This window comes from Copidosoma floridanum, unplaced genomic scaffold (assembly GCF_036245765.1).
Source record: "Copidosoma floridanum isolate Cflo_tuat_1 unplaced genomic scaffold, Cflo_Japanese_pri ptg000019l, whole genome shotgun sequence".
Lineage (NCBI taxonomy): Eukaryota > Metazoa > Arthropoda > Insecta > Hymenoptera > Encyrtidae > Copidosoma > Copidosoma floridanum.
This window is the reverse complement of record NW_028321896.1, coordinates 16,658,626-16,681,385: the sequence shown is the minus strand read 5'-3', so window position 1 is coordinate 16,681,385 and position 22,760 is coordinate 16,658,626. Positions and strand designations below refer to the sequence as shown.

Sequence of the window (22,760 nt, the reverse complement as noted above, 5' to 3'; positions counted from 1 at the left end):
CAAGAGTATTTATTAAATAATTGTTAAATAAATACTTTCAATGGTGCAAACCCACTTTTATAATGAAAAGCAATCACCTTCTTTTTACAATAATAGATATGTCTATCGTTATTGACATACTACGAATTCGGCGTAAAAATTACGAAAAAATCATCATTAATGTTATTGACCGCGAATTCTTCGACTATCAAACAATTGAGACACATTGGGGACATCTTATAGGAATACTCCCTACTCATTCGACAAGTAATAGAAAAAAAAGTTTTTAATGGATCATCTTTTCGTTATAAATAATATTACACACATAATAGACTCCTCGATCTCACGTTTCGAGCAAATTTGAAATTTCAGCCCACAGTTATCGCCATGTTGGTCGATATGGCGTCTCGAGTGAAAACAGTGGTCGTAATTTCTCTAGGGCCGCACATGCAAAGCGCAAGCGTGGGTGTGTAGACCACACCGGAATAGAAAATAACTAGGTCCGCGAATCATCATAATTATTCGTAAAGTAGGTGTATCGTCATCACACTGCGTATTGTATATTTATGCGCGCACACTCGCAAACGCGTCCCCCGAGCGCGAAAGTGTGCGGACAAGCAGAGAGGGGGAAAAAAAACAAATAATAATCATTCAGTCATCGTACACCTAAGTGCAAATAAAAAAAAAAAAAAAAAAAAAAAAAAAAAAAGACAAGTCCCCGGAGCGGAGAGGAAAAAGGAGAGGCTGCTCTCTGGCGTTGCTTCTATCTACAATGCCTTCTTCTGCGTTGCGTTGTGTGCAGTGAATATCGAACACACGTCGCGCAGTGGCTCAAGTTTATTTACCTAAGGCTAACATTTATACCATTTTTTATTACAAATCTCATTCGCGTTACTACGCCACTTTCTGGTGAGATATCCAAATAATATCGCGGTTGTACACGACAACCCTTTTTTTAAAGGGGCTAATGGTAATGTACAACATTTTTATTAAAAAGTAACTCCGAAAAAAGTAACTCCAGCCAGTAACTGTGAAACATATAGTGTCCGTCCGTTCATATATGTGCGTGTAGCAAGTGTGTATATTATGCAGTGAATCGACTCCGAGCTGACAGGCTCGATCGCAATATAATTTTCACACACTTTTCGAGCACGCTGCTTTCGCAACGTCCGACCAGCGCGTTCGCGAGTGATCTCATTTCGAAGAAAAGTGCCTCATCCGTCCAGATGTACTCGGTAAAACAGTGTGGAAAATGACGTGATTTTTTAAGAAAAAAAAAAAAAAAAAAAAAAAGTGTACCCGTCACACGAAAGAGAGAGAAAAAAAATATACAAAGAATCGAACTAAGGTTATGTTGCATTATATTCCGCCTTAAAAAAAAACAACGATCTCCTCTGGTGTACTGCAATAGAACAGCAGAGAGAGGACCTAGTGAGAATAAAAAAAAAAAGATTATGGAATAAGTATAGGCGAGGGAACGATACAAAAAAAAAGCAGCACCAACAGACGACGGTAAACGTCATTGGACTGGCATTCGATGATACAAACAGACAGGAATTGATTTTTTTCTTTTCCCCCCAAGAGCCAATTGAATATTTAGAATAAAATAATTGAATATGCCGCAGTGAGTATCGAGATTCTCCTCGTCTTGTCCATACTTGAAAATATATACATAATATATGTGGATGCCGTTGGTGCAAGCGTCGATATGGATATCAGGACGGTGGCTGCATCGGCGATAAATTCCAGCCGACCACTTTTTTTATTTTTTTTTTATTATTTTTTATTATGTAAATACACGACGCGTGATGTAAGCCCGCGCGGCCGACCGATCATGCTTGCGACATGATAAGATTTCATCCTGTCGCCACTTTGCTGAAAGAGCTGCTGTCCTGAGGAGAAAAACAACGAAGGGGCGGGCGTTTGGAGACAAATAGAGGAAGGTAAATATAAGGGAGCAATGGACGAGCGCCGTGTGGCGGATTACTTCGTCGTCGTTGGCCTGCCGGACCAGGACGACGACGACGAGAATGGGTCGAAGCTGAAAGACTGGAGTCAGGAGGACACGTATCTCAAGGACACGAACGTGCTGGCGCCGATCACCGATCTGGCGATCATTTTCCCGGCGCTCGGAGAAACCTGCCCCGAAGGCTTTACTCTGCTCGAGTACACGGTCACTGGATTCAAGGCGGACCTGAACCACGGCAGTTTGAGGAGCGAAGAGTGTTACTTGTGTTTTCGAAGGGGCAGGGACAAACCACCGCTGGTCGACATCGGTAAATATACATTGCTGTGACGGTTGGTATAGTCTTACGGGAAGAACAATCGGGTGTGGGGGGAACAGATTTTAATCAAGAAAAAGGTTTTTCATGCCTGGAAATGGCACAAACCACTATTTAAAAGGGCCTTGGTTTACTGTAAAAATATGATCAATGTTATACTTCAAAACCGTGAAAAATATTTTTAATGTAACCTTGTTTACGATGTATTCGAATAAGTGAAATAAGATTTATTGATTTTAGAAGTGTTGCATGGATCGAAAGTTATAAAAGATGCACTGTGTTTTCGTCGCCTATATTCGGGACATTCACCGATTCTTGAGCCTTGACCTTGATTTTTTACAACTTTCGATCCATATGACATATACATGTATAAAATACCGAGTTTTTTTTATTACGTTCACTGTTATAAGGAAGGGTTTATGAAATTTCATAAAAATAGTTTGGAACCATTACTGCGCAAAATTTATGATAAATTATAAAAATTAATACTTTCACTTATAGAATTTAATACCATGTTCCATGAAATCCATAATTTGCTATGAAATGTTGTAACAATGTGTATTAACTTGTTTTAAGAATCGAAATTATGAAATTCAACATACAAATGGCACTTAAATTCCTTTTAAAATTTGAAAATGTTTCTAACGGTGTTAGATCAAGTAGTTAAACTACATTTGCCAAAGTTTGCACGACATTCTCGATGATTTCAAGCGATTTTGGCCATATCACTCGTAAACCAAGGTCCATCGCATCAAACGAAATGTGGTTTCCGTTACTTTCAAGCAATAGATACAAGTTATCATGAAATTTGTTAATATATATTTCTGGCACTTCTTGCCGACAAAAATTGTTAAAAATTTATGAAAATATTTCAGGCGTTTTATACGATGGAAAGGAGCGAATAATGAAGGATGCGGAAATCGTGAAGCACACACCGTCCGGCCTGGTGGCTAACGTGAACAATTCGACGGCAAGGATATTCGTGACTTACCGGCGGGCGAGTAAAAAAATGCCCTGCAATTCCTTGGTGGTAACGGACATTTGTGTTATTCTGGTAAACAAGGGAGAAACGCCGCCTCACGCGTTTTGCGTGATACCAAAAAATTTGAACAAGGGCCTGCTCGGCAGTGACGTTTACTTGTGTTACAAAAAGTCGATGAACCGGGCCAATTTGATCTCGTTCGAGCCGGAAATTTTGTACAAGTACCCCACGACTGACTACGATAGTTTTGGTTTTCAAAAGGACGTGGCCTTGTTTTGCTTGCCGATGAAAGCGACGATCGAGTGCTGGCCGAAAATCGCGAGCAAGCCCAGGCCCGTTTTCTCGACGTTCGTTTTGACCGTGGCCAATGCGGCACAGAAAATTTATGGATCTGCGATTACTTTTTACGAGGAGGTGTTGCCTCCGGATAGTACTATAGAAAACGAAAATGACGACCTTCATGTCCCGGAGAACGACACAACTGGTGAGTAAATAGATTTTGAGCGATTTGGAGGATCATTGATTAGAAGGAGATCCATTTTCAATTCTCTAGTGCTTTAACGGATACATTAAACATTTTCAAAATATGATGTTATCTCAGCTTCTAAATCAATGTGTTTGTTTTTTCATTCGGGAAATTATAATATTAACCTGAAACGAACGAAAACTCGCAACTTCGACCAATCAAAAACGTGAAAAAGTTTTGAGAATCGAAAATATTTTTACTATTAAGATTTTCCAATGTGTTACAAGTACTTGTACATCAAGTTTCAGCTTTTTTGATACTACAGTCAACTTATAAAAGCGACTTTCATACACTTAGCATAAGGCAGCACACTGACTTTTTATATTTATCTTAATATTTTTTTATCAAGCACATAAACCTATACTTTTTTGGAGGTCAATTTGTTCAGAATTGCATAAGCTTTCTTACTTCAATTTTTTTTTTTTTTTTTTATATAGTTGCTCGTGATAAAAGTATTCATTACTCTTTTTACATACGTTACGTTATGGATTAAGTTATCTCCATGGGAAGCTTTGTTCAAAATTTGATTTTCGAACGACTTTTTCTCACAAGTTATAAATGCTAATATTTACCGATACTATATAAAACTCTTTAAAATTTTTTATTTTTCATAAGAGTTTTTATTATATGTAAAACTCCTTTAAAGTCTACAGTCTAAATCACAAGCGACTAAATCCATACAAATGTAAAGAATTTTATCAACAGTCGATAGTTCTTGATTTTATCTTGAAATAAAAAATAAAACCAGAAAAGCATCTTTTTTTTTCATATAACAATATGTGAACGATATTAGACACGACCGCTACATTATACTTTATAATTGTATTGATAGAAACAAACGATCGATTAAAAAATAATAAGTTTTAAGTACATAAAATTTTATTATTTACAATCAATTTAGTTTTTACTTTCACAAATTTCTTTATATTAGTACAATAAATTTCTAGTTTTTAACCTTTTATAGCCACAAAAAATAATTTTATGTATTTTCTTGTATTCTTCAATAAATTTTCGAATTTTTGTAGTTTATCTAAATCGATACTATCTTTTATTTTTTTTTCTCAGTAATTTTCAAGCCAATCATTTTTTCACAATATCAAACGATATTTAGACCAACCCAGTCAGTTATAAATTACGTACCTTGACTCCAAAAACAATTTTTCGAATTACTCGATGCAATTTTATTTTTTTCTTTACGAGGAACTTTTTTGCACGTGGAGGCGTGAAAAATATTTTTTAAGACCAAGACTAAAACGAGGAACAATTATAAAAAAGAACCAAAATTATTATACTTCGTGCACCAACATTTTTGTTTCAGAATTATCTGAGATTAACCATCTCAGTAATTATATAATAGTATATTGTATTAGTAATGTATATAAGTATATTGTTGACTTTGAGAAAATTGTCAAGTGTTGCTTCCCCTAAGAAGTCAGAAAAAAAACAAAAAAAAATTCTAACTGTAAACAGATAAAAGAACTACAAACGATGAAATTAGGACACTGTTAGCTACTATTTTCTTCACCGTCACTTTTAATTATTTTTGGTAGTCTATAATAGGATACTCTTCCTAACGCACAACAGTGTTTCCCATATTTTTTATGTGAAAATCGCATAAAATTTTTATTGTTAGTGAAAGTATCACTTCTTACAACCGAAACGAATTGCTTTGTTTACGTCGTATGGAATGATTTATAAATTCACAGTAACAAATTTTAGAGACAAAAATTCTTTGATATTCAAACTGGAAAACACCCCAAATGGTAATCGTAAGGCAAGAAACTACAACAGAGTGCTAATATTACACGAGTACATATTATAATGTGTACACAAATAACCCACGGAAATGTTAAAGCGATTCATAATTGATCATCTGTATATTATTGATTGCAATGTAACATTGATAATGTTTCTTCTAGAACAAACAACGGAGCCGTCCAAAATAAGTAACTCCAAGCCAAATGCGAAGACTGAGCCATTCAAAAAGTTTGGCATATTGAAAAAGCTGAACCAAGCGCAGCTCAACAAACTGCAATACAACGATCCATCCAGCCAGTCCCTGAACATAAGCAAGTCCATATGCATCCTGTCGCACTGGCCATTTTTCGACACGTTCGAGCGTTTCCTCAACTTCCTGCACAGCCTCGTGAACGGCGAGCCCCAAGGTGTGCCCATCGAGAAGTACATATCGTACTTCCTTTGCGACATACCCTTCCCGAGCCCCCAGAGGCCCCGGATCTTGGTGCAGCTGAGCTCCCACGACCGACTGATTCTCACCCAACCCGAGGACTTGGCCCTTCCCCGTTCGGGCGCCAGTTTCAGGCAGTTGCTCCTCAACTTAGGTCTGCACCATCAAGCACTTTTTTTTCTCATTCCTCCCTACTAGAGAATGACCATTTTTCTTCTTCCCGAATTGCAGGAGCTGACAACTGTTTGCTGATACTACTGTTGACCCTGACCGAACAGAAGATCCTCGTGCACTCGTTGCGCCCGGATGTACTTACGTCGGTGAGCGAAGCCATAGCCATGATTCTGTTTCCACTCAAGTGGCAACTCCCCTACATTCCACTCTGTCCGCTCAGCTTGGCCGGGATAATCCACGCGCCCATGCCCTTCCTCATTGGGGTCGATTCGCGTTTCTTTGATCTTTGCGACCTTCCCAACGACGTCAACTGCGTCAACCTCGACACCAACAACATCGCCATCTGCGAGGACAAACGTCACTTGAGCATTAAACTATTGCCCAAAAAACCCGGACGCTTACTCAAGAATACCCTCGAAAGAATATACCTGAAGCTGTTGTCTATCAATCGCGATCACCAACAGGAGGAACTTTCGGGTAATTTTGACGATAGAGACTTTAGTGTGGATAGAGAGTTTCAGCAGAAGCGCAGGGAGCAGGGCTTGGAGCTCGAGATTCAGGACGCGTTTTTACGATTTATGGCGATGATATTGAAGGGCTACCGGTCGTACCTACTACCGATCACCAAGGCGCCCACTGTGGGCACCACAGACATAAAAAAGCTTTTCAAAGAAGACGACTTTTTGAGAAGTCGAGATAAAACTCACGCCAAGTTTTACAGTATGCTCGTCGGCACGCAGATGTTTACAAGGTAAAGCCATATTGGTTTCAGAAAAATGTCATCAAGTGCAAATAAGTTGTATTTTACTCTCATCAGGTTCATTGAAAAACGAACTTTCGACTCCGACATGGACATGGCTGGCCTTGTCTTTTTCGACGAATGTACCGAAAGGGTCGAGGAGGAAAATGGTAAGCTGACATTAAACCCAATAATGTTCAACGATGATGAATCATCTCGAAATTTCAGTGATGCTTTTGGAATTGGACGAATCGCAACACAGCGAAAGAACAGTTTTCATACCACCACCTGAACCAGGACTCAATCAGCCACCCATAGTGTACGACACTTTCAAGCTAGACACGAAGCTCATGCGTCCACAGAAGAGCTTTATTTTGAAAAATCCAGCATTCAATTCGTTCAGCATGACTCCCGGCAGTCCCATGGCTCGCAGGACAAAGCACGAAATCAAAGTAGCCCAAAGAATGGCTCGTAAGCAGGTACATTTGAAACGTTCAACAGGTCGTCCATTGATTTACAAAATAAGGTGTCGATGTCACAATGTTAAATTTTTCAGGCCGCCTTACCAGAACGCTGGGGTCGCTGTTTGCTCAACACTTGTTTTAGTTTGTGGTTCTTGCACTTACCGGCCATGTTGCAAGTGTCCACTCAACCTGCCAACGTTTTGCACCAAGCTTATGAATTACTGGTGAAAATGCAAAAACTTCGTTTAAACCCCATTGAGGAGGTGCGTTGTACTTAGATAATCAGTCATGTGAAGGATTGAACTGTAGAATAATATAATTCAAAGACATTGAATCCTTTTAGGTTTGTTATCGTGCAATGATGCAACTGTGTGGAGTGTATGAGCAGCCGTTACTTGCCGTCAAATTACTTTTTCACATGAAGCGAAGCGGCGTTCAACCAAATGCACTTACGTATGGATTCTACAACAAAGTAAGCCATACGTTATTAGACTTTGGAATTATGATAGAACTGGATTCATGAAAACAAATGATGCAGGCCGTCCTGGAAGCAACGTGGCCCTCCGACATGACGAATTCGAGTCAGTTGATGTGGAACAAACTGCGGAACGTGATCGTGGGTGCGGCTCTATTTAAAAAAGCTGGGAAAAAGACTGCCAGGCGTCGTCTAAGTTCGAACAATGAGGCTTTACTCTCCGGTGACGATATAAAAGTCCAGAATATGGAACACGCGATCTCTCGGTCGAGTCTCGACAGCACACACTCGCAAGACACCGAAGCTGCCCACAGCGACTGTAAGTTCATGAAAACGTATGGAAAATTGTCCCAAGTGTTTTTTATAATGTGATGCTTTTTTAATTTTCAAACTAGCTCTAAAAGATAGTTCTATACCCGATCTCCCTACGTTTGGGATGAACGAAAAGAAAAAACAACTCCCGAGACAAAATAGCATAGTCAAAGACACGGCTAACATTTGTAATTCGCAACCGGAAGCTCTCAACCGCTCACCGAGTGATCCTCGGTACATACAATTAACTCGTAAATCAACGCCAAATTTTATTGATTGGAACAAAAATTTTTTTTCATTATTGATTACTTCATTTCAGCTTAATAAGAAGTATAGAGTCTCCTGTAAAAAGTCCCGTGAGAACCCCAGTGACAGAAAACGACCCACTGGGTGCTCTAGCCAACGATGACACGCCTATAGTGTCGCCTTGCGAAGAAAACGATTCAAACTGCTCAACGAGCACACTAACCGTCCTAAACAATGTGATCGATGACAACAGACCTGGTGGTCCTTTACTTTTTCGCAGGTATGAACTTAAAAAAGGAACAAAAATAAATTAATAGCAGTGTCCGCTCGAGCTTTATCAACATGGAAAAACTTTTTCTCTGTCATCAGCAATATTATACCTCGAAGTGCAACTTTCCATCAAGCGGGAGAAGAATGCAGCAACATAAGCATAGGTGGTCACCTACAACGCAGTGAAACGATGCCACATTCGGTACAGGGGGTTGAGCAAGAACGTGAACAAGAACGGCTTGAAATAGGAAGCATTTGGTCTCAAAATAAAGACAGCGTAACTTCAAGCTTATCCAGCATTGGGTCCAGTCTCAAGCTTAGCTTTGGGTGAGTCGAAATGATAAATACTCATTTTCGTGTGAAATAGTATGTAAAAAGATAAGAGTTGTTTTTACAATGCAAATTGTTTGATTAATATATATACAATACATATATCTTTTACAATGTTACCTATTAAACGATTTTGCAATGTGAACTCTGATAGTTATGACGTTCCAAAGTTGTTAGTTTTAATGTTATAAATAGTAATATATTAGCGCTTAGATTTATAAGTTTTCAACTGAGAGAGTAATTTCGCAGTTGGCCATGGACATCCAGGTAAAAAAGGTTTAACAGTAAACTAAATATTTTAATCCTGATTTTTTTCTCACATTTTTAGTTTCATAGCACGTGAATTTTGTTTTAACGTTTGCTCAGAAATTTCTTTCAAACTTTACCTTCGTCCGCTAATATTTGTATCACGTTTATAACCTTTTAACTATTACGTGTCATCGCTATGTCAACATTTTAAGTAGTTTTCATAGAAAAATCACTTTTATCACTTGTGCATCATTTTTTTGGCTTCATAAATTTTTTTTATCATAATCTTATTATTTATAATACTTGATGTCTGCACGTTTGGCTTGAGTGTAATTTTATACGTAGACGTTACTCGACCGGAGGACTTGCCTTTGCCAAAAATAAGGATTTGATATCAACAAATCAGCTGATCGAATCTCTCAGTCTCTCCAGTTACATCAGGTAAATTTTCAATTTTTAATAGAATTTGAATGTCTTTTTTTTAATGTATGCAAATACTTACACATTTATGCAGTTTAATATCTAATTTACGATATATTATAATAAGCACCTAGCAAAAAGCAATTTTCTATAACGTCTTGTAGCTACAACTGTACTGTTGAATTTGAAAAAAAAAAAAACAATTTTTTTACTGCCTCATAATCAGGGTGTATGCGTTTGACTCCCCTATTGCACAATTACTTCAAAAATAAATTTTTCAAACGAATAAAGTAAAAAGTTAAAAAATATAATGGAAAAATAAAATAAATAAACGATCGTACACGAGTGAAAGCACTTTAGTTGCCAAGTGCACGTCGTGCGAATTGTACTCACGTTTGACGAGAAAAAGTACTCTAAATACCATTTCAACCGCACACCGTTTATCATTTGCGCGCAGTCCGTCTGGTCTGACCGGCAAAAAATCGAACGAGCTGATCCTCGGCGGCCTAAACAGCCTAAAGTCGACGGTTGTGAAGAAGTTTGACGAAATCAAGGAGGCCATCTCGGCAACCAGTACACCCGTCAAGATAAAAGACCGCGACTACCGACTGACCTACGGCATATCCCATGAAAGTCTCGACTCCCTCACCGACGGCTCGCAGCAGGACCGGAACGAACTCTCAGCCAGGATGGCCGGTAGTACATACGAAAAAAACAACCCCACGCACCTCCGAATTCTCTCATAAGCAGCACCTCTAATTTCACAGGGGACGCGAGCGTGGATCTGAGCTCACTGTACGAGCTGGCCGAGTGCCTCTACCCGAAGGTCTCGCGGGAGGTTGACGAGCGCTACGCGGTCGAATTGGTGCTGTCGAGCGCTAGTCGTTGCCACAACTGCTCGGCCATCCTCTACGACGAGGAGATCATGGCAGGCTGGCAGCCGGAGGACTCGAATTTAAACACCATTTGCCAGTTCTGCGACAAGGCCACGGTTCCCTTGCTCACCGTTACCATTCTGGATTACAGGTACTTGCAACAGTATTTCTTTTCAACGTTCGAATGACCAATGATAATGGCTCGTGATAAATGAGCATAACAAGGGTTTTAAAACATTAGGATTGAACCGATTTTAAGTGTATGCAAATTCATCTGTTAATCTTGTCAGGATTAAAAGTCATGAAACGTTAGTTTTCTATGTGACTTCGTAGTGAAAGTTGTTTGACTGATGTTTCCACTATCAGATGCTAAATTAACTCTAAAATTCGTAAGAAATTATTGTGATTCATACACTTATTGATATACAGATTAGTCGGTTATTTCAGTTGACTAAAGAAAAGAAGTTAGAGAAAGGGATATGGATAGACAGATAACAGATTTATTCAAGCCATAGTCCTGTAGACAGTTTGGTAATGAGAATAGATATCATGAATCGATAACACTGATTTACTGCGAAAGAGGAGTTGATTAGACCATGTGTTAAGTTTGATGAGTACTCGGAGCTAAATTATATGAATAATACAAAGTTGTATGTTGTACATGATTTATCAAAAAGGTCCAAAAAGAAGAACCTTTTCAACAGATTAATTTTTTCATCAGGTGTGAAAACGGCGAAGCGAGCCACGATCCCCTGATGGCAGGCCTCCTGCAAGAGCCGCGCGAACTGCCCGAGCCGATAAGCGTCCCGTACCTCAACCCCCTGGTGCTGCGCAAGGAGCTCGAGAGTGTCCTCAGTCAGGAGGGCGACGCCTGCCTCACCAAGCAAACGTTCATCCAGGAGCACCCCATCGTCTACTGGAACCTCATCTGGTACTACGAGCGCATCAACCTGACGAGCCACTTGCCCGAGCTCTGGTTGGGCGACTGCGAGCCCCGCGGCGAGCCCCTCACCACCACCTGCGCCACAGTGGGCGTCCGCACCCTCTGGGACAACGAGAAGCTCCACATGGACCGGCTACCCATGTACATCCAGTGGCGGAACAACATCGAGGACAGGGCGTGAGTCCCACATTTTCTGACCACCAACTTTCGTCTTTGGTTGACTGTACCTCCAGTGAATTGGGTTAATTTTTTTTTTCTCAGGTTCATGCAAAACGTGATTACTTACGTGAGGCGCAACGACTTGGTCGAGCCGATCAGGAGAGTCGCGCTGGAGCGCAACAAGAGCCGAGGCAACGAGCAAACGTCCTTTTCCATCTACCGCGACATCCTTTTCCTGGCTTTCATCGTCCTCGGCAGGGGAAACATCGATCAGGGTAAAACTGGCATTTTCTCATCTTTTTTTCACTGGTTGAGTAAAAACTTTTGGTTACAGGAATATTCGATCGCGAGTACACGCTTTCGCTGGACAAACTGACCGAGGGCGAAGAGTCGCTGTTGTGCTCGATTGACGCGGCCCCGTCGCTCATGACACTCTATTGCCGGCACTTTTTCAAACAACTGAACGTCTGATTGCTCTCACACGTGGTGGGAATGGGATGCGAGTACAAAATGAATAACGCAGTTGTCGTCGAATGTAATATACGAAAAACGGGCAAGAGCAATCTTTTTTGTGTTAAAACTGTCGCGAATGTATACGAAATATGGAGAGGAAGTTTAACAAAAAATGAAAAAAAAAGTAGTGATTGTTGCTATCGTTGCTGGTTACTGCACGTGCACGAGTGCCATGCACACTGTGAAGAATACGTTCAGCGTCTCGCGAGCACGAGCTTCGACGGAATATGCACGGTTTATATATTTTTTTAAAGAAAGAACAATGACCTTGGCTTGAGAAGCTTGAGGACATGTGTGCGTGTAAGTGTGCGAGCGAGAGAGAAAAAGCGAACAAACAAAGATTCGATCAAATACGAGGCGCAGATATATTTAACAGTCGACTCAGAAAGGCTGAAGCTCGTCGGAGCCTTTCATAGATTATACATATAAATAAAGTTGAATTATTTTATAAACCTCGATATTTATCTAATTGGCCCCTCTGAAATCCTCCCTTTTCCTCACTTTACATTAGATTTCGAATTAAAACTACCGGCTTGAAATACTCATCAGGTAAGACAGAAATTTATTTTGCCGATAATTTTTCAGTGATACTCATATCAATTTAGATGTTTGTACCAATACCATAAAATGCTAATGCAGAAATTCTAGATAAGGACTTAGTACATGGACTGGTAAATAGATCATACTAGTAGATTTAGTTATCATAAACTTTTAACAACTTCATTAATTGACATAGTTTTTTAATCAACAGATTGAGATAAAGGAGACAAATTTTTATTTGAGATTTACACAAAATGTATACACAAAATTAATCATGAGTATTGAAAAAGTATAAAAATAATTCAAGTTGGTTAATCGTCGATTTGTTTAATTTACTGGAACATTGGAAAAATAAAAACAAAAAAAAACCAATAAACTTGAATAGCAACTAGATTTATCGAAAAAACTGATGCCAGATTCGGAAAGAGTAACCTTGTCAACTAGCTTTTTTTTGAGTCACAAAAAAAAAATTAAATTTTTGGGATCAGTTGCATGCGTTAATGGCCTTAGCTGATTGAACCCCCTTTTATGTGAGACCCAGAGCTCTAGCTCCCTTGATCCAGACCTGTATGAAGTGCAGAATCATGAGTAGTAGTATTAATAGTAGTACCCTAAATGCCTAATCCATCTAGGGATCATACGAAAAATTTTCGGCTACTACTAAGTGGAGTTTATTTTTTTTCACAAAGGTTAAAAAAACACAGCTCAATGAAAAGTTTCGATAGTATAGCATATTTGACAGCGATGAACAATAGCAAAACAAATAGATTTTACTATAAAATGATATGTTAATAAAAAGTTAAGTAAGTATTTAATACGACACGTCTTCAAATTATCTAACAAACGATATGCTTTTTGTTACGAAAAACGATGTCACACTTGAAGACTAGCAATAATTTATCGAGAAGAGACAAGATTTTTTTGTTTGCTTACAACAATTATTTGAATACACAAGTGCTAGAATAGGAATAATGTATACTTGTGCAACTAGAAAATAATTACTTTTTTATGGATCAAAGCTTACCTTCGCCACAATGAAAAGCCGTCATTTTGGATGACCGTATTTTCAGTTCACTCACCAAAACAACACTTTCACAAAAGCACACTAAAATTCGACACGTTATAAAAATAAACTTTCCGATTACAAAACATGCACATCGATGATAACACTTCACTTGATCTCAATATTCAAGTACACGTTAAGGTAACTCAGAGCTTTGAAGTATCGGCGATATAATTACTCATTTACGGTGAAATTTTCATTAGGTAAACAGTAACTATTGTTGTTCGGACAAACTTTTTTTGTACATCCAGAGAAAGCTATGCAGGCTTCTTATCAGCTGTACTGCGACACCTCTAGCACACAAAAACCCAAACGAATTTGGAAACCGATTCAAGCATAGATACAAAAAAGCAATTAAAACACCATTAGCCGCAACAAAAGTTCAGTTTGGTTTGAAAATTCGGAGTGCTCAGTTGGGATTGTTCAGCGAGTACTACTGATTCAAAAAGCAATATTTACCAACTATACTCGAGCAATGCTTATTTTAAGCCTTTGGATATTCGCTTGGACTTGTAATCTACAACGATTGATCACCAAAGCTAAGGTAAGAAAAGTCATTTGTAAAATTAGTATACACTTCGAGTTTAACCATCAAACTTATGCACATACCTTTCACCATCACTGATAAGTGACGCAAATTTCAATGTTGATCAGGTAAACGATGACTAAGTCACTTGATGGGCCTACCTTATAATGGTGCTAATTAGCGGATGATACATTAGGTGCTCGATAGATAGGTTCGAACAGTCGTTGGCAGTGCGTGCCATCCTAGCTCTTCAGTGATTTGTGCGTGTATACGGAGTAGTCGACGAAAAATCGGTCCACTCAATCGTACACCAAACGAAGAGACTACAGAGTCGACATGTGAGAAGGTGGCTGGAAGGATCAACCGAAGTATCTACAATCTTGCACTAAAACTGTACTTTGTGGAAACAGTAGAGATAGACAAGGAAAAATGGACGAGCGCCGTATAGCGGATTATTTTGTCGTCGCTGGTTTGCCAATCGGCGACGAAGACAACGACGAAGTGGTAAATTTCAACGAGGAGAACGAGGTGAACGATGAAAAGCTCGAGAAACGGTATAATGAAGGCACCCACCTCGAGGATGCGGAAGTACAGGTACCGATCACCGATTTGGTGATCATTTTTCCAGGACAAGGAGAAACCTGCCCCGAAGGCTTTACTTTTCTCGAGCACACGGTGACCGGCTTCAAGGCGGACCTAAACCACGGCAGTTTGAGGAGCGAAGAATGCTACTTGTGTTTTCGAAGGGGCAGGGACAAACCACCGCTGGTCGACATCGGTAAACGCAATGTTTTTGTCTTCAGTTTACTCGGTCTAATTTGTTGTTATCTCCTGCTAATCTTGTAAAATATATTTCAGGAGTTATGTACGACGGGAAAGAGCGATTGAAGGAGGGCGCGGAAATCGTAGAGTACACGCCCGGAGGTCTAGTAGCCGACGTAAGCAATACGATGTCCAAGACGTTTGTGACTTACCGGCGGGCGAGTAAAAAAATGCCCTGCAATTCCTTGGTGGTGACGGACATTTGTGTCATTTTGGCGAGCAAGGGTGAAACGCCGCCTCACGCGTTTTGCGTGATACCGAAAAATTTGAACAAGGGCCTGCTCGGCAGTGACGTTTACTTGTGTTACAAAAAGTCGATGAACCGGGCCAATTTGATCTCGTTTAGGCCCGAGATTTTGTACAAGTACCCCAAGAGTAACTATGACAATTTTAGCTTTCCGGATCCGGATAATGTGGCCATGTTTTGTTTGCCCATGGGGTGTACAATAGAGTGCTGGCCGAAAATCGCGGAGAAGCCAAAGCCCGTCGTCTCTACATTTGTACTGACCGTAGCCGAAGCTACTCGGCGAATCTATGGAACCGCCATTACCTTTTACGAGGAAATTGTGATTCCGGACGGAATCTCGGAAAACGAGGAAGAAAGCTTCGACGCGACCGGTAAGTTCATCCGAGGGGCCGTGCATTCTGAAGTCTTTGAAAGACTTATGAAGTCTTTTTGAATGACTTTAAGCTATATGACATGTACTCTTGAAGTCGCGGTAAAAAGTCTGAAATGTTTTGGAGACTTTTGAAGTCTTTGAAAGTCTTATGAAGTCTTTTTTAATGACTTGAAGAGTGAGCCGCCCCTTGAGCTCATTGAAAAACGAAATTCAACATCACTTATTTCTTTTATTTTACGGATCTTCGATAAAATTAATTCATTTTCTTCTAGAACAAACAACGGAGCCGTCCAAAATAAGTAACTCCAAGCCAAATGCGAAGACTGAGCCATTCAAAAAGTTTGGCATATTGAAAAAGCTGAACCAAGCGCAGCTCGACAAACTGCAATACAACGATCCATCCAGCCAGTCCCTGAACATAAGCAAGTCCATATGCATCCTGTCGCACTGGCCATTTTTCGACACGTTCGAGCGTTTCCTCAACTTCCTGCACAGCCTCGTGAACGGCGAGCCCCAAGGTGTGCCCATCGAGAAGTACATATCGTACTTCCTTTGCGACATACCCTTCCCAAGCCCCCAGAGGCCCCGGATCTTGGTGCAGCTGAGCTCCCACGACCGACTGATTCTCACCCAACCCGAGGACTTGGCCCTTCCCCGTTCGGGCGCCAGTTTCAGGCAGTTGCTCCTCAACTTAGGTCTGCACCATCAAGCACTTTTTTTTTCTCATTCCTCCCTACTAGAGAATTACCATTTTTCTTCTTCCCGAATTGCAGGAGCTGACAACTGTTTGCTGATACTACTGTTGACCCTGACCGAACAGAAGATCCTCGTGCACTCGTTGCGCCCGGACGTACTTACGTCGGTGAGCGAAGCCATAGCCATGATTCTGTTTCCACTCAAGTGGGAGCTCACGTATATACCGTTCTGTCCCCTCAGCCAGGCTAACATAATTCACGCGCCAATGTCTTTCTTCATCGGCATGGATTCGCGCTTCTTCGATATCTGCGATCTACCAACGGATGTAAATTACATCAACCTTGACACCAATACCATCGCTGTTTGCAACGAATTACGTCATCTCAACATTAAACTTTTGCCGAAAAAACCATGCCATGTGCTGAAAAACGCGCTTGAGAAAATTTACTTGAAACTTTTGCGTATGAATGCAGAGTACCAGCGGAGGAAAATGGCAAGAAATTTTGACGATAGACATTTCAGCGTAGACGAAGAGTTTCAGCAGAAGCGCAGGGAGCAGGGCTTGGAGCTCGAGATTCAGGACGCGTTTTTACGATTTATGGCGATGATATTAAAGGGCTACCGGTCGTACCTACTACCGATCACCAAGGCGCCTACTAACGATACAACTGATATCAAAAAGCTGTTTAAAAAAGATGACTTCCTGAAGAGTAGAGACAAAACTCATGCCAAGTTTTACAGCATGTTTGTCAATACTCAGATGTTCGCGAGGTATATTAACATTTTTATAATATAAATACTTTAATGTAACGCTTTAGTATGAATAAAAAAATGTTTTTTTTTTTTTTTTTTTTTTTTTTTTTTTTACTAGATTTATTGAAAAACGCAGTTTTGACTTTGACATGGACATGTATGGCCTAGTATTCTTTGACGACTGTATCGAGCGATGTGATAAAGAAAACGGTAAACTTGATTGATAAGAGATTCATAATTCTAGTACTCATACCAAAAATCATAAGTATTGTCAGTAAATGACGAATCTTGGGTAATTTCAGGTATGCTTTTGGAATTTGATGAATCACAACACAGCGAAAGAACAGTTGTCATACCGTCACCTGAACCACGACTTAACCAGCCACCAATGATATATTATAATTTTAAACTAGATTCCAAACTAATGAAAAGTAACTCAAGGTTGAATAGATCATCCGTCAACGCGTTTGACGTAGCTCTCAATAACAGTCCAATGACTTGCAGAACAAAACACGAAATCAAAGTTGCCCAAAGAATGGCTCGTACACAGGTATATTAACCACAAGGTTTTGTGTATCTCAATTGATACATAAGATAATGTCGTAATGTGATGATGTAAATATTTCCAGGCCGCCTTACCAGAACGCTGGGGCCGCTGTTTGCTCAACACTTGTTTTAGTTTGTGGTTTTTGCACTTACCAGCCATGTTGCGAGTATCCACTCAACCTGCCAACGTTTTGCACCAAGCTTATGAATTACTGGTGAAAATGCAAAAACTTCGTTTAAACCCCATAGAGGAGGTAAATTAAACTTGTTATCTACTTTATCGAGAAGATACAGAACCCTTAATTTTACGTGGCATCTGTACCACTTGAGAAAAATTTACAGAAAAAACATTTAACGGTACCTTGAAAAATAATTGTACCTTGAGTGCAAGCAGAGTTTTATTTATAGGTTGCCGTTAGTCTTTTTACTGTGAATATTCCAGGCGATAGACAGTAAATTAAGTAGGTTTAGTATCAAGAGTAAATTAACTAGTTTAGAGATCAATAAATTAAGGAAAAATAAGAATTTTATGTACAAACATAATTTGGACGATTAAAAGAAAAAAAAACTTTTTTTTAGGTTTGTTACCGTGCAATGATGCAACTATGCGGAGTGTATGAGCAGCCGTTACTTGCCGTCAAATTACTTTTTCACATGAAGCGAAGCGGCGTTCAACCAAATGCACTTACGTATGGATTCTACAATAAAGTGAGCTATACATAATAAATTAACGAAAAATATGTTTTACTTACACTATGGGTCTGCATTGATGAAATAAAATAAAATATAACTTAGGCCGTCCTAGAAGCAAAGTGGCCCTCGAACATGACTAATTCGAGTCAGTTGATGTGGGACAAACTGCGGAACGTCATTATCAGCGTTGCTCTGTTTAGAAAAGCTGGACAAAAGACTGGCAGGCATCAGCCAAGTGTGGGTAAAGCTTCATCTGCCAATGATGATTTTGAAGTTCAAAATATGGTACATACAATTTCGAAGCTAAATCCTAAAAATACGCACACACCGGATACCAAAGTTGCTCGTAGCGATTGTAAGTTTGGAATTTAAGGATTTAGAAGTAAAACAAAATTTATATATATTTTCCATTTTAGCTTCGAATAATACGTCTATACCAGATTTTTCTACTTTGAAGATGAAAGAAAAGGAAAAAAAAATTTCCAGACAAAACAGCGCAGTCATAGATCCAACAGATACTTGCGATTCGTTGTTGGAGGCTCTTGACTGTACATCAAATAACGATAGGTATGCGCCTATTATTTATAAATTATTGGTATACCGTACTTTTTAGCAAATTCACAATTTTTATGGTCCAATATTAAATTACAGATTTGTCAGAATAAAAGGATCTCGGGTAAAAAGCTTACCAAGAACTCTAGTGACAAAAGATGACCCACTGGGCGCTCTAGCCAACAATGACGCGTTGAAGACATCACCTTGTAAAGAAAATAATTTGGAGTACTCTACATGTAGGATCTTAAACGATATAGTCAAGATGAGTAGACCTGGCGGCCCTTTACTCTACTGCAGGTATACAATTTTTTTTTTAATTTATGGATGTTAAGTATCAAGTGAACAAGTTGAAAACCAAGACTGTGGGGCTGAAAATTTAAACTTTATTACAATCATGTATCGCAAGAATACGCATTCAAGTAATTATCTTATCATCAGCAATAGTGCACCCCAAAGTTTGACTTCCCATGAAGCAGTGGATAAATATGACGACATAAGTGTGAGTGTTGACTTACACATGAAGACAGATTCAGTACAGGAAGTCGAGCAAGTACGCGAACGCACAGGTTTTGAATTGGGAAGCATTTGGATGCAAAAGAGGGACAGCGTCACTTCTAGCTTGTCGAGTATCGGATCTAGTCTCAAGGACAGTTTTAAGTAAGTTTGACAAATTTTTTTAATACGATGATCCTTTACTATTGTCTAGAAGTACAATTAAAAATCGCAAACCAACAGAGAGTTCCACTTTGACTGTATCATATTGTACGATATGACTTAACGTAAGAGTACTCAATATAGTAACGTTTACTACTATAGAAATGTATAATTTTAACACATAAAAATTAATTAGACGTAGTAAAAATACTCGAGTATTTCATCTTATTTCGTATTATAACGTTTTTGTGCACAGCTCGTCCGGTTTAAATGGCAAAACATCAAACGAGCTAATCCTTGGTGGCCTGAACAGCCTAAAATCAACTGTTGCAAGGAAGTTTGACGAAATCAAGGAAGTAATCTCCACAACAAGTACGCTAGCAAATATTCAGGACTACAATTTTCGACCGACTAACGGCGTATCCAACGAGAGCCTCGATTCTCTCGCCGATGACTCGGAGCAGGACCAAAACGAGCTATCAGCCAGTATGGCCGGTAATTAAATCCAAAAATTTTATTGTTTCCACATAACTGCACATCGAATATTATTTACAAAATATATGTTTCATTGTGATCAGGAGCCGCGAACGTGGATCTGAGCTCACTGTACAAACTGGCAGATTGCTTGTACCCGAAGATTACGCGCAAAACAAAGAAGCGCTACGCGGCAGAGTTGGTCCTGTCAAGCGCGAGTCGTTGCCACAACTGCTCGGCCATCCTCTACGACGAGGAGATCATGGCAGGCTGGCAGCCCGAGGATACTAATTTGAACACCATCTGCCAGTTCTGCGACAAGGCCACGGTTCCCTTGCTCACCGTTACCATTCTGGACTCTAGGTTGTTTTCAATTGATGAAGTTCGAATAATTTATTTACGTTAATGCTTACAACTGAAAAAAAAATCTTTTACCGACGTACTTATTTTTCATCAGGTGTGAAAACGGCGAAGCGAGCCACGATCCCCTGATGGCGGGCCTCCTGCAAGAGCCGCGCGAACTGCCCGAGCCGATAAGCGTCCCGTACCTCAACCCCCTAGTGCTGCGCAAGGAGCTCGAGAGTGTCCTCAGTCAGGAGGGCGACGCCTGCCTCACCAAGCAAACGTTCATCCAGGAGCACCCCATCGTCTACTGGAACCTCATCTGGTACTACGAGCGCATCAACCTGACGAGCCACTTGCCCGAGCTCTGGTTGGGCGACTGCGAGCCCCGCGGCGAGCCCCTTACCACCACCTGCGCCACAGTGGGCGTCCGCACCCTCTGGGACAACGAGAAGCTCCACATGGACCGGCTACCCATGTACATCCAGTGGCGGAACAACATCGAGGACAGGGCGTGAGTCCCACATTTTCTGACCACCAACTTTCGTCTTTGGTTGACTGTACCTCCAGTGAATTGGGGTAATTTTTTTTTTTCTCAGGTTCATGCAAAACGTGATTACGTACGTGAGGCGCAACGACTTGGTCGAGCCGATCAGGAGAGTCGCGCTTGAGCGCAACAAGAGCCGAGGCAACGAGCAAACGTCCTTTTCCATCTACCGCGACATCCTTTTCCTGGCTTTCATCGTCCTCGGCAGGGGAAACATCGATCAGGGTAAAACTGGCATTTTCTCATCTTTTTTTCACTGGTTGAGTAAAAACTTTTGGTTACAGGAATATTCGATCGCGAGTACACGCTTTCGCTGGACAAACTGACCGAGGGCGAAGAGTCGCTGCTGTGCTCGATTGACGCGGCCCCGTCGCTCATGACACTCTATTGCCGGCACTTTTTCAAACAACTGAACGTCTGATTGCTCTCACACGTGGTGGGAATGGGATGCGGGAGCTGATATTTTACTGATGCAAAGAAAAAAAAGTGATGTTGTTATAAAATGCAACGATTCCAACTTCCGTATGAAAAAGCAGAATTGACAAGCTAGTATAATTAATTTTTGTGAGGAAGACGAGATTTCAGTTGATTTTCATGTACTCCACTCGCTGAACTCATTAATTTTCCATCGAGGGGCTGCGCACTCTTGAAGTCATTAAAAAAAAACTTCGTAAGTCATTTTAAGTCTTTCAAAGATTTCAGAAGTCTCCAAAAGACTTGAGAGTGCACAGCTCTTCGTTTTCCATCCTCGCACATAGGTGTAACTATACCGTCGAATTTAGGAAAAGAACTATTTGTAGTAAAAATTGTTATTTTTTACGCTTTTACTTGCATCTGTATTCGGGTGCATTTTTAGTTTTTGCATATTAACTAAACCGTGAGACTCGTTGAATTATTATCGACGTCTTTACTCATTTACATTTTTATACGCTATCTATGCAATGTAATCTCTTTGATACTTTTGTATTACAGAGAATTTATTTTTATAAAATGTTGTGTCGAAAATGTTATTATTAATTTAGATATTATATGTAGACTTAAGTTCGCGTTTAATAGCTAAATAGACATGTATGGATATTTATGATTTTTGTAATTAGAAACAAAAATTTAAGAGCATATATTATATACATCATAGCTAAAAATAAACAATAACGTAAAGTGCGATTATTAACATATCACTGATATTACTCGCACGATGGAAGTATATGATTGTCAACGACGCTAATTTATCATGTCAATATGATAGTAAGATTTGGATGTGATGCTACTGAATAAGCAAATAAACGTTATGTGTATACAAAGTGTAATAATAACGCAAAACTATATGGATCATGTATAAGGAAGTGTGAATTTGTCTTAAAATAAAAGAGAAATTAGATGTAGCTCAAAAGAGCCATAAACATGTGTATGGAACCGAGGGGCTGTCCACGGGATTCAAAAGATTTGAATCTTTATTTGAATCTCTGTTGAATCTTGTATCATTTTTGAATCTCTAATAAAATAAATGTGAAATTGACCTACGATATATAATAAAATGGTATAATTGTATTAGAAACTTTTCAAGATATTGATGTTTAAACATCGTTTTGATAATAATTGGATCCCACATCATATATATTATACAAGTTTGTTTTGTATGCCTTTGTAATAGGCACCATTACTTATTTAAAATAACACATGGTTGGTTATATCGGAGTACTTTCATCTCAATTATTAATGTACACACGTTTGTTATTGTTATTACTGTGATGAATAATATTGATAATTATAGTTCAATTAGAACGTATATCACATGACACAAAC

At 39.6% G+C, this 22,760-nt stretch overlaps 2 protein-coding genes across 7 annotated transcripts; both read left to right on the top strand.

Annotated features, from left to right (window-relative positions):
• The first annotated feature begins 669 nt into the window (after positions 1 to 669).
• On the top strand, positions 670 to 12,536 carry Crag (DENN domain-containing protein Crag). 6 transcript variants are annotated; one of them, XM_089593208.1, is made up of 19 exons: positions 670 to 2,255; positions 3,137 to 3,688; positions 5,647 to 6,111; positions 6,189 to 6,882; positions 6,949 to 7,040; positions 7,099 to 7,349; positions 7,427 to 7,597; positions 7,678 to 7,806; positions 7,873 to 8,128; positions 8,205 to 8,355; positions 8,441 to 8,647; positions 8,737 to 8,964; positions 9,217 to 9,234; positions 9,562 to 9,657; positions 10,094 to 10,332; positions 10,404 to 10,662; positions 11,233 to 11,631; positions 11,716 to 11,888; positions 11,948 to 12,536. In XM_089593208.1, exons 1-19 carry the CDS (start codon positions 1,940 to 1,942, stop codon positions 12,082 to 12,084), a joined length of 4,833 nt encoding a protein of 1,610 aa, XP_089449334.1. In that variant the 5' UTR covers positions 670 to 1,939; the 3' UTR covers positions 12,085 to 12,536. The 6 variants fall into 6 exon arrangements, with proteins under 6 accessions (XP_089449334.1, XP_089449332.1, XP_023245416.2 ...); XM_089593206.1 differs by having other exon boundaries at positions 3,137 to 3,727; positions 5,689 to 6,111; XM_023389648.2 differs by lacking the exon at positions 9,217 to 9,234 and having other exon boundaries at positions 3,137 to 3,727; positions 5,689 to 6,111.
• A 1,596-nt stretch (positions 12,537 to 14,132) lies between these two features.
• LOC106636673 (DENN domain-containing protein Crag) lies at positions 14,133 to 21,892 on the top strand. Its single transcript, XM_089592656.1, has 18 exons — positions 14,133 to 14,273; positions 14,384 to 15,033; positions 15,114 to 15,695; positions 15,970 to 16,392; positions 16,471 to 17,164; positions 17,265 to 17,356; positions 17,449 to 17,696; positions 17,776 to 17,946; positions 18,272 to 18,400; positions 18,488 to 18,740; positions 18,802 to 18,952; positions 19,037 to 19,237; positions 19,385 to 19,597; positions 19,851 to 20,089; positions 20,173 to 20,431; positions 20,526 to 20,924; positions 21,010 to 21,182; positions 21,242 to 21,892. The coding sequence occupies exons 2-18, from the start codon at positions 14,685 to 14,687 to the stop codon at positions 21,376 to 21,378; spliced, it is 4,713 nt and encodes a 1,570-aa protein (XP_089448782.1). The 5' UTR covers positions 14,133 to 14,273; positions 14,384 to 14,684; the 3' UTR covers positions 21,379 to 21,892.
• Positions 21,893 to 22,760: the final 868 nt, after the last annotated feature.